The sequence below is a fragment of the Triturus cristatus genome, chromosome 4_2, assembly GCF_964204655.1.
Source record: "Triturus cristatus chromosome 4_2, aTriCri1.1, whole genome shotgun sequence".
Lineage (NCBI taxonomy): Eukaryota > Metazoa > Chordata > Amphibia > Caudata > Salamandridae > Triturus > Triturus cristatus.
Window position 1 is genome coordinate 378,989,480 of NC_140586.1, and position 12,074 is coordinate 379,001,553.

Here is a 12,074-nt window from a genome sequence, read left to right on the forward strand (position 1 = left end):
TCTTTCTGTTCGTTTTTTTCCTTTATTTAGATGTCGCATCCACAGCACCCAGATACCCCTAGGGGTGACAGTGCTGCTCTATACAAATGCTGATTGGTTGATACAATGGTGATAATGCCCCTTGTCTTCTTGCTTTAATGTGATCCAAGGCTATGGCTGTACCTCATTGTGTACTAAGAGGTGGTGGAAACTGTAACTGCTCTCTTCAGACAGTAATATTAAACCGTCAGCTTAAGTACGTTCCCTTCTGAATGCTTTAGTAACTATTTAAATGTTGTTCTAGTCATGGACGGCACCATAACTGTTTCACTGAGGAAATCTGATCCACTTAATCCATACAGAGCTGAGTAAACCACCTGCATTGGAGTAGTCATGTTTTCTCAATGTCCTCCTCAGGAGTGCCTGCAGCCTACTGTGTTGTGCATGCTTTAGATCAGGGTTCTCCAAAGTCAGTCCTGGAAGCCGGCATCCATGCCAGATTTTTACCATATCCCCAATTAGAAAGCTATAGTTATCTTAAAAATCTGGCATGGATCCGGCCTTCCAGGACCAACTTTGAAGAACCCTGCTTTAGATCAACTAGTCACATGATATGTGGTCTGAGAACAAGACCCCATCTAAGTTTCAGTGTGAATTCTAATCTTATTGCCTGGAATAAAGCATAATTGTTAGCCTCAGTGCTCAACGGGTAGTATCAGTCGTGTGTAACTGAGGCACAGCACAAGAGAAACAAGCAGATGACAAAACCACTTGTCTCAGCCACAGAATATGACATTACTGCACCCCGGTCTACTTCGCTAAGGTCTTTGTTACTTAACCTTCCACTCAGAAGTTTAACATCTGGCAAAAGAATCTACTCACAATATGTCTGACTAGATTTAAGAAATTTGAAGGAAGAACTCTTCACATGCAATGTTCTCCCTTATAAAACGCACTACCACTAGAGCTTGAAAATAAAAACACCTTTCTTAAATACAGGAAGTCCCTAAATCCTACCACTGGGATGTGGTTAGACTGTGCCACATGGTAATTGTTAAAATTGGCAACTTGTTAGTTATTCCTCCTAGTAAAGGCACCCAAGTCTGGGTACTGGCGCCAACACTTCGGGGTATATCAGGATTTCACTGGGATGGCTCTCCTCAGCAGACTCTACCTTTTCACTGACTAGTTGGTTCAACCACAAGGATTGTTAACCATTCTCCACCCCATACATGTATGACTATACTAAAGCACTCTGAGGTGACCGCATTGTGGTGTACAATGCTTTACTACCTCATGATGCTGAGAAATAAAATAAACACACTCTTTTTTTTTTAGTAGAGTAGGTCTTAGCACCTCAGTAGGCAGTGCTTGATACATTTTGTAATTGTGGATAAGGCCATTCATACAACATGTGGCAACGATTTATACTGTATTCTTATTAACAGTTTACATAACATCAGAGCCTTTTTTCAGCTGAATTTCATAGGCCTTAAGTACATCCACTACATTCTTGCGTAATCGTGCCTCAAGGACAATAGTAGCTGTTATTGAATTATTTACTACAAGGTAGTTCTCTATAGATAATTTTTTCAGGGCAGACAGCCCACAATGCAGACCCGTTCTTCATCAGCATAAACTGGTGTAGAAGTTTTCTCTCTTTGCCCTTCCACTTAACTTGAAACTTATTCCAACCCACCTCCTGATCACTTACCGAGACAGGCACAAGAATCTGTCTTTGCCTGACATAACCCAGAATTCGGTCCTATTTATTCACATAATATTGCATGTGTTGTCATTTGATTATATTCGTTTTAGTTTGTAATTCATACAAAGTGTTCAAAATCCACTTCCAGCCTCTTAGCCATTCTCCTTTGAGCACAAACCCTGCAGGTGTATGCAGTCCACTAGTGTCACCAAATTTGCATGAGCCCACTGTGCTCTAGGGTCCTATCACCACAGCACTGTGCACCGTCAACATCCTTAGACAGAACCACGTCTTCACCTTCAGAAGACTAAAATGAAAATTGTTACAAATATGTTTTTCAGTGACCTCTTGTTTTGTTGGTGGTTCTTTTCTTGTATGTTAATAAATGTGTTTGTATCAAACAGAAAGGTGGTGCACTCATCAACACAGCTATGACCAAAGCGACTCCTGCTGTTAAGACGGCGTACAAATTTGTAAGTTCATTTTGAGAGCATTGTGTGCAGTATTTGTCACGTATTTGCTTGTTGTAGCGTTGTTTCATGAGTGCCTGAGAAATATCAATGGCAAATTATGCTGTCATTTTAGGTCAGGGGTCACTAGTACCTGTGTAAAAAATTAAATATATGCATGTATAACCTCCTGGCAAACCTAAAGAGATCCCCATCCTGCTTTCCAAGCTGCAGGGTTTCAGTTTCTCCTGCTCCTGTATCCCACATCTGTTGTAACTGTGTTCCTTCAGTTAGCTTCAACTGGTAGATCTTTCAGTTGATCCCCTCTCCAGACCTGTCCCTGCCTTTTTATCCCCCTCCTGTCTTATACACCCCACTTCTGTCCCCTCCCCTGCACCCTTCTTCCTCGGTATTTCAAGCCTTGCTGTCATTCACTCCACAGTGCTTGCTGCATATGTCACTCACTTTGAATTTCAGCCAGTAGAGCACTGTGTTCCTTGGTAGATTGGGTTATGCATATAAATCAGATCGCGTACATACAATCATTTCACTAAGTTGTGCAAGACCCTCCCTTAATTCCCATTCCATTTGCACAGCACCCATTAAGCCTTGATCATCCCTAAACACGCCGTGCAGGACCATGCTGTAAGCTAGGTTGATATGTGCACTCTATACAAAAGTAGGGCAATTATGTAAAACTGTTGAAATGGAAAGTAATAATCTTGGTTGATGTGTGCTTTAATACCTTATGCACAGATCTGGGTGTTATCTGGTGAAGATTAAATAGTATAAAAAGTATATTTCAATACCTGTTTACCCTTGTCCCCATCCTTGTGTATTTTTGCTTGTGTCCCTGTCTTCGCGAATGCTGCATTGCCTTGTCGCTGTATAAATTACAATCATTTTAAGAGTCGAGTGTCTATGACTCTTTGTCAGAAGGGCACTTTAATATTGCCCCAGTATTTGTATCTTACTATTCCATTGTCTGTGTAACCATGTCCTAGTGTTTCTGTATTTCTTCATCTGTGTATTTGCTGATATGTGCTGTGATCCCACTATTGTGGGTGTCACCCTACCTCAGTCTCTGTGTGCTCCCGTTTTAGTTTGTGAATTGCTCCATGCCTCATTTGATTGACATTTGCCTACAGGTCTATCTCATGGGGGGTCGGTTCCCCCCTGTTCCAGAATCTTCATGTCCCAGTCCCCCCCTGGCTCAGTGTGTCTGTGCCCCCTTGTCCCACGGTTCATGTACTCCTGTCCCAGCGGCAGTGTGTCTGTGTCCAGAGTATATGCACCGTCCAACATTCTGCCTGTTCCAGTGACCTTTCTATTGGGTAGAACTTTTACCGGTTCTTGGGAAAAAAAACAAATAAAGGAAATCGCACACAAATCCTTGAAAATGTAGACCAATTCCAAAGTATTTTTTTGATATGCTAACAAACAAGGTTTGCTTTCCATCAAGAAACAACTCTTGTCTCGATAAATGTCCATCTCACTCTCCCTTTCCCATTGCCGGGACATGTTGCCTATTTAATTATTCTGCTGGTATGAATTCCTTAATCGTTAAGTAATGAAAATTATATATTGCTTTGCGTGTTTATAAAACATAGAACAGCTGTATGCATAAAATTACATTTCTTTAAATGTAAGTAAGTATGCTTTGATGATTAAACATCCTGTGTTTTACTGATGTGTGTAGTGTGCTTTGGTTGTTTTGGTTGTAATCGGGGTATGCTGTCTAACGGTAACGTTAATAAATATCATGAATTTACTAGCAAAATGTTCAGAAGATATGATTGTAAGTGGATGAAACCCACTCTTGCCATGAAATTGACAGGGCTGTTTGTTGAGTTATCATTTAAAATATATTCAATCCTAGTGAAAACATATTTTAGAAGTAGTTGACTGTGTTTTTGAGGAAAATGCCTTATCTTTTACATGTACAAAAACGGCACTCGTATAGATATCAGTCACTGACTTTCAATATAGCATAAAGGGACTTTCTAAAAATTCATTTTTTGGATTAAGCATCAAAAAACCCAAACTGAGCATTAGCCTGTAGTTGTTTTTCTGTCCAACTAAGCATTTCCTCTATGATCCCTTTCTGAAACTCAACAAAGGCCTTTTTAAAAAGAAATCCTCCCCATTGGGCAAATGTTGTGTTCCATGAAAAGTGTCCAGGTGAGAGGATTTGATATTTGCGAAATGAGGTTACACAATACACTCGTCAAGAAATATTCTTCTCGGCCCTTGGCTTTACTATTCACTGGGTCGCCTTATGAATAGTAGGTCTTTTATGAATACATCAAACTGTTGCTAGCAATAGCATTTATCAATTGTAAGTAATTTTTCATTAATATCGTTCATAAGTAGAAAGTGCGAAAGTATTTATAATGGGACATGCAAAAAAGCATTCCTGCAGATAATAAAGAAAGACTCAAAGTTTTTGTCAATTTTAACAATAATAGATAAATACATTCCATTTGCGGATATTTGAGCAATTGTGCTTAGACATGACTTGTGACAGTGTACATAAAGAGCTCCTTTCCATTCCAACTTCATCATTACTCCATCAGCCTGTCTAGCATCATTCAAATTGCCGAACCTCAAGACCACTGTAGAAGTTTTCAGTAAACACCCACAAAACTGACCCTGTTGCATTGTGATAAACTCTGTGTGCCCAGTGACAGTAAGTAACCGGTGGTAAAACAAAGGGAAAAACAATAATTGCTAATAACTGACCCTATCCGGCGTTAGAAAAACTGCAGTCCATAACGCTAAGATTAAGCCTGGAGAGTTTTGTACAGTTTGGTTGAGGGGGAAGAAAAGTTGTAGGAGGATCCCAAATTACTGTTTCCCATTCAAACTGTCTTTGTTAGAGATTTTGAAAATGCTGAATTGCAAACGAGGCATCCAAAAAAAGAGCACTACTGTGTGTGTTCGAAATGTAACTTTGTGTACAATCCTATAGTTTTTTAAATATTCACAATAGAAGTTGTTAGGCAGTGTTTGCAGTTGGGTTAGTGTGCCAGATGGATTGTTGGGTGTAGCTGAAGAATGCAACCTTCGCCTCTGGGGGCCAAGTAACTGGCCTAAGGCCACAATCAAGGGCCACTGCCTACTGGTCATAACTGTAATCCATGCCCAGTAGATACTCTGGGAAGGGGTCAAAGCATGTCATCACAAAACTAAAGGAATTCAATAAAACACTTTAAGCGGAGGTTGTGGTTGTCTCCCAAGATCGTGACCTAATGTGTTACATAACAGATGCCAAAAATAGATAAATAATGACAGTAGCGATGTGATGCAGGAGATCATGTGTAATGTCTTATGGAATATCGGGTGTGATGTCATAAGCAATAAAATGAGGGAGGGGGTTATAGTTTTGTAGTTCACCAAAACGTTTGGCCACACAGCCTTGGACAGCTGCCTTCCCTCCTTAGTATACCAAGGGCTGTTATTATTTCATGGCCAATGATCATAGTGCCTAGATATTGCTGCTGCTGCTAATGTAGGAGGTAGCCCTAATTCCTTTAACAAAAGACTTATAGTAGCAGCTTCATTGGGAAATAAATATTCCCTAAAGAGTTCCTAAAAATATTTCGTAAAAGAAATTCTAGCTCCTATCTATGAAAACTTCCATATGAGTGATTGGGTGCCTCAATGCTTTGAAGAAGGGAACTACCTGGTATTGTCTTCCAATCTAGTAAAGCTCTTTTAGCCTAATTATACTAAAATGGTAAAATGTACTAACCTCCCACTTCCTACAATAAATGTTGTTGATCAAGCACTTATATTCAACTTACATATACTCTAACAATTTTCCCTCACTCTTTTTACAGCGGGCCTTCAGTAGAGTTACTTTAGAAAGGGCCTACCACAATCATTTCTACGAAATATGTAAAAAATGTGTTTTCTTATACCACTTACTGATAGAGAGTTGAGACTTTATTTGAGTGAAGTCATGAAAGCGGGCCTCTGCATAGTGCTCTAAGAAAAGTCAAATATTTCTCTCCTTCCTTCGCAGGCAAAAACTCATGCCAAGCAGGGAATACGAGAAGTGAAGAGCAAGTTGAAACAAAAGGTATGAAGATATCCTTTCTGCTTTCCTATCTACCTGCCTAAATGTAGTTGAAAACTATGCTTTGTTGGTCAAATGCAATTTGTATTTTAATGACTTTTTGGGTATGCTTAGCACTTTCTTCAGTGGTACATATTTAATAACGAGCCCTGGGGGAAGTAACCATCATTCTTTGTTGCCGCTGAATAGTCTTTCCTATTGATTGCATACTTCATAGTTGAATAACAGAGAGCTTCAATAGTCTTCTAAGAGGATGTATGTTTTCATTAAGTTGATTCCTTGAAATGCTGTTGAAGTCTTTATCTCAAGCTGTGATCTTGAGGCTGGCATGGCTGTACGTCCCATTAAATCTGACGTAGGAGGTGTAATTGTTTGATTTCATTCAGTAGTTTTGACAAGTCTTAATAAAAACCTTTCACATTTTTTAAGGCCATTGAAGTGCGACCAAAGCCAGATGCTGAAGAGATCTGTAATGAATCCCTCATTATTAACTTAAACAGAATGAGGAGTTTTCATTGTTTTAATTGTACCTTTAACTTCTAAAGCTTACCAGGTAAAAATTACAACAGTCACTAGCACTAATATCTGGCTAATCATAAAAATAAAGGTCAGATCTCAAGGGAAAAGGAAGAACTATTGTGCAATATGACGCAGCTTTGTGATCTATGTTGGTGCCATGAAGTGATCCACGGATGAGCTCACTTAAGTATATGTATGGTAATATATCTAATGTGTTCAAAAATCCTCACATTGTTACCAGTTTTAATCATTACTACAGCATAACAAGGTTAGTAGTGTATCACATTCATGGACCCCCCCGTGCAGGTTTATCACTAAATATTTTAGTTATTGTGTTAGGTTGGTATGTATTTCTTCCTTATTCATTATTTGTGTAATGTTCTATTCTGTTAGAAATTGGGTTACTGGTTGACTGGGGGTGATCCCTGGTCAAGCAGCAACCACAATCCTAGTCAGGGTAAATCAGAAGCAAATCCCAAATTAACCTGCACTCAACCCCCTAGTTACTTGGAACAGAGCATTCAGGATTAACTTAGAGGCAAATTGTAAAGTATTTGTGCAATACTTCAAAAAGTAAAACAGTGAACACACCACACAAAAAGGATCCCACACGAGGTTAGAAAAATAGAGCACATTTAATAAATACAAGACCAAAACAACATAAATCCAATCAGTAAAACCGGAGTTATGAAGTTTTAAAGGATAGACTGTAAAATAGCACCTCAAAGCATAAAGCCCCTACCTGGGATATCTGGTCGTGGGACCAGGTCAAAGTCAAATGATCAAACTGATCATGATGAAGCGTGGGTGGATACAGTTCCAGATTAGTTCTGCTAAAGTCTTACATTCTCATGTTTTGCGCCAAGAGTCCCGTTCACGTTGGAGAGGATCACATGGAGCAGGGAGAGTGTCGCTCGTGGTGGTTGGCGTGGCGTGAACAGCAGGTCAGGCTTTGTGGATGGGTGGGCTGGAGCTTTGCATTGGTAGTCCTCCACAGGGATCGTTGCTTGGTGTGAAATGATCTGCTGGCGGCAGCCAACGGCAATTTTCGTGTGAGTGGCACAGTACCTATGCGAAAAGGTCAGTTAACGGCCGCGAAGAGCCCAAAAGCTTAATTTCGAGAGCCACACCAAGGGTCAAGGACCTGAGAGGCACCATTTGGGGTTCAAGTACTCACCGAACACAGGTCCAGGGGCGGTTGGGGGACCTTTTTTTTGTCCGAAGCTCAGATCACTCTCTAGGACATAGGGTACATTCTTCAATTCACAATGCTCAAAACGTTTGTGAAAATTCGAAAGTGTTGAGTAATTATGCTTGCCTTCAGAAATCATGGAATCCCTTTATGAAGAAGTAGCAGACAAGGTGATAGATACAAAAACATTCAGTACACAGTTAGATAGTATCCCTTTTGCATGGTATTGATTAAAAATGGATTAAGTGCCTTTATTCTGAATGGCAGTGCTCTGGTCCGGTTACCCTTCGAAAGATAGACCAACAACAGGTACCATATTGCATTGCTGTCCCCAGTATCTTTCATGAGGCATGACAAAAGTTTGTCTATGGCCATGATCGACCATAAACGTGAGTGTCGTTGGTTAATGTCTGGGGGATCCTTTTTTTCCAGGAAGCTGCAGTTGTTGTTTTCACAGTTCCCAGACCATTCCAGATCACTGTCTTGTCTGCTCCGGTCTTGTATATCAGGTCTCTCATTGTTAACCCTATTAGAACAAAAGTCTGGAGTCTCTGGAATGGGGTAGCTCAGCATGGACTGTAGACTCTTCAGGACCTCTCTCCAAAAAGTGCTTATTTTCGGCATGTCCACCATATATGTATAAGGTCAGCTGTGTCACCGCATTCTATCCAGCATAATGGGCTAATGATGAGATTACGTTTGTGCAGGTTAGCTGGGTATATGTACCAATCATGAAGGAATTGTTCGCGTGATTTGTCGGCAAGTACACTGTGTGTTGCCTTTTTAAGATCTCTCCATGCAGGCATCCACTGTTTGTCTAAGAGTGTGTCACCTAGTATCCTCACCCACTTAGTGGTGTATGGGTATGTTTTTGATATAGCCTCTTTTAAGAGTATTGTATATATGGCAGAAATCACTCCTTTTGACCCCCATTGCCACTCTAAGGTATTTTTTCATAGCCTTCAAATCTCTTGTGGTAATGTCTTTGAAGGTTGAGTGGAGAACCCAGTGTCTAATTTGTGCGTCCTGAAGTCTCACTGTTTCAGCCACCTTGAAGGCTCTTTTCCATTCCTCAAAGGTTTTGGCGGTACCCTTATTAAAGAAACCCCCCACCATAAAACAGTCTCCCACCCTTCATGCCTCTAACGGATCCTAGGTGAGTGCCGGTGTGAAGGAGGAATTAAGGTGAATTGTGAAGGGATGGGTATGTGGTTAAGATCTTAATTGTGTTATTCTCATCCCACACTCTTAATGTCTAGTTCATTTGTATGCTCAAATATATGTTGGGAAGTCATTCTGCTTTAAATCTCTGTTTTATGTCCCACAGGTAAGGGCCAGCAATCACTCTGTCCATGTGCAGTCACAGTTTTTTGATTCTCTGGCACTCCACTCTGTCAGTACCTGTAGTTGGTAGGCTCTATAATATATTACTATACCCTGGAATGTCGGGCCCTCCTTCTCCCTTGGTCGACACAATACTTTGTAGGCTTCCCTCGGTCTCCCATTGTCCCATATATATTTTAATAGCAGGCTTTCCAAAGAGGTGAAAAAGGTTTATGGGAGTAAAATAGGCAATGCCTGGAATAGGTAGCAGAGCCTGGGGAGAATATTCATCTTAACAGCGCCTATTGAGACCAATCCGTGAGATAGGCAAAGTACCTCACTTGCCCAAGTCCCTACGTATCTCTCCCAAAAGTGGTATAAAACTGTTAGCATATAAGCCTGTTTTAGTGATTTTGAAGCCCAAGTAGGTAATGTAGTTAGGTGCCTATTTAAAGGGTGTGTGTTTTTTGGCTTCAGCCACTGCTGCTGGGTCAGAGGCAAGTTTAGGATTTTAATTTTTTCTCATATTGATCCGACAACCTTCTCATATAGGTCGGAGTGATATTGTTAGCGCACCAGAGAGGACTGGGGTTCATTGATCACCAGCAACACATCGTCTGCAAATAGCTTCCCTCCCAAGGTCCAGGCCATTGATTCTGGCATCACATCTCATGGTGGCGGCCAAAGGTTCGATACTCAGGACAACCAACAGCGGGGATTGAGGGCATCCCTGTCTAGTACCTCATAGGAGTCGTAAGGTGGGGGGGGGGGGAATGCTCCGATTTAACAGTATTGTAGATTGGGGGAGTTTGGTCTTGAAGTTTGGGTCCATACCAACCTCATCTAGAACAGTAGTACTCTACTGTGTCAAAGGCTTTCTTTGCGTCTAGGGTCCCAATACAGTTGATATGTGTATTTTCTGGTGGATCACTCTTCTAAGGTTGTAATGGATTTGCCTAATTTTGATGAAGCCGGATTCGTCTGGATGTATGCGACCCAGGATAATATCCTCTAATCTGGAGGTAAGGCTTTTGGTATAGATTTTTGCTTTAATATTTTTTAATAGTGCTATGGGTCTGTAAACTCCACATAGTGCTGGGGCTTTCCCTTGCTTGTGTATATATTTAATGGTAGTATTGTTCATGGAAGCGGTCACTGATGAGGTTGCTAGGAAGGAGTTGAACAACCTGGTCAGAGTTGGGACCAGGTGGGATTGGAATGATTTGTAAAAGTTGCCTGTGAAGCCATCTGGTCCCAGTGCTTTGTTGGGTTTAAGGGCTTTGATTGCCCTAGAAATGTTGTCTTCAGTTAGTGGTGTTTCCAAGCTATCTCTCTGGGCTTGTGAGATAGGCAGAAGTCCAAAATTTTGTATAGGATGCATTTGGGCTTGCCCAGGTCTAGCATCCGCTATATACAGTTGCATATAGTAGGAGTGGAAGGCGCACAATTTCTCTTTATCCTTGGTAGACCTGGTACTGTCTTCTAGGATTAGTTCCTTCAGAATATCCTCTCCTGTTTTACTCTGAAGAGGCTAGCTAAGTGAGGTCCTACATTGTTTTCATGTGCGTATTGTGCTTGTTTAATTTGTTGTAAGGAGAGTTCCACTTGTAAGTGTCCAGTTGTCGTTGTCTTGGAATTAGGTAGTAATCTGGGCCGCCCACTTCTCTTTGAGCACTGAGCCACCTGTGAGGGAGGAGTTGAAAGTCCATCTGCTCCTAGGGCATCCCAAGGTAGGCCAGACCAGCATTAAGGAGATTGGGGCTTCATTGGGCATCAGAATAGTGCCTATAGTCGCGTTCGTCACCAAAGATAGTAGGGTTGAGCTAGTGAAGAAATACTCACAAATAGATTATGTCCTGTGAACATATGAGAAGAAAGTGTAGTCTCTGTCCTGCTCATGGACATATCTCCATATGCCATTGAGACCCAATTCCCCATATCTGCCTTTGGGTGTTGTGGCCTTCTAGGGTGCCTCTAACAAAATAATATCTCCCTTTACAGTCTTTTTTATGATCTATTTTCACAAATGGTATGTCTTGATGTATGAATAGTGCTATAGAGTGCTGTCTAAAAATGTTTGTGTCTGAATTTTGATTCATCAGAGCGTTGCAGTTGAGCTTCTTGGAGTGCAATTATAATGTGATGAGAACTTTTCAAATAGTGAAATTTCTTTGAGTGCTTGTGAAGGTTGTTCAGCCCCTTTACATTTAGTGAAAAAATCTTAATCATGAGTGGTCGATCATTCATTTATAGGGGCAGATGAAGTTCCCTGCTTAGGGATTGTCACCTTGCAAAAAGCGTGTCTGTGTGTCGTGTTCTATTGCTGATGTGAAAGGTGTATTGTTGGCGTGTCATCTGTGCCCACGTGGTCTGTCCCCTACCCTCTCCCCAACAAAACAGTAAAACTGTTTAAATTTTGTAGTTGTTTCTCATGGCACATATGTGAGCTCAATACAGTTTCCAGTGTTGCAGGCCTCTGCTCATAGGTAGAGCAGTGCACCTGCTCATGGGATCCAAACATGGTGCGGGATAACGTCCGACTTCCCCAGATCAAGCCAGAAGACTAGTCTTTGAGTCCACGCCAGATGGTACATTGGTATTAGAATTTGTTCCTGCTTTAGGACGATGCCTTTGGAGACACTGTGTTGCATCTTTCTTCCAGGTCGCCGTGTGGTTGTGCTTCCAGGTGTCGAGGTTGTCTTATCTGGCCTTGGAGCCCGGTGTCTCTGAGGCATTTTTTTCTGCCATGGCACTATCTGTCTCTTATCTTTCCCAAGCGGATCTCTTCCATCTGTGTGTTGTTGTGTCGACTCCATCTCCAGG

The 12,074-nt window shown here is 41.3% G+C and overlaps 1 protein-coding gene across 2 annotated transcripts in view; it reads left to right on the forward strand.

Annotated features, from left to right (window-relative positions):
• DENND1B (DENN domain containing 1B) overlaps positions 1–12,074 on the forward strand; it is a 1,072,082-nt gene that overhangs the window by 924,341 nt on the left and 135,667 nt on the right. For both annotated transcript variants that reach the window (XM_085601836.1, XM_085601835.1), the window contains 2 exons: positions 2,092–2,160; positions 6,164–6,220. In XM_085601836.1, the coding sequence (XP_085457962.1) occupies positions 2,092–2,160; positions 6,164–6,220 (126 nt within the window). The remainder of the gene's footprint in view (positions 1–2,091; positions 2,161–6,163; positions 6,221–12,074) is intronic.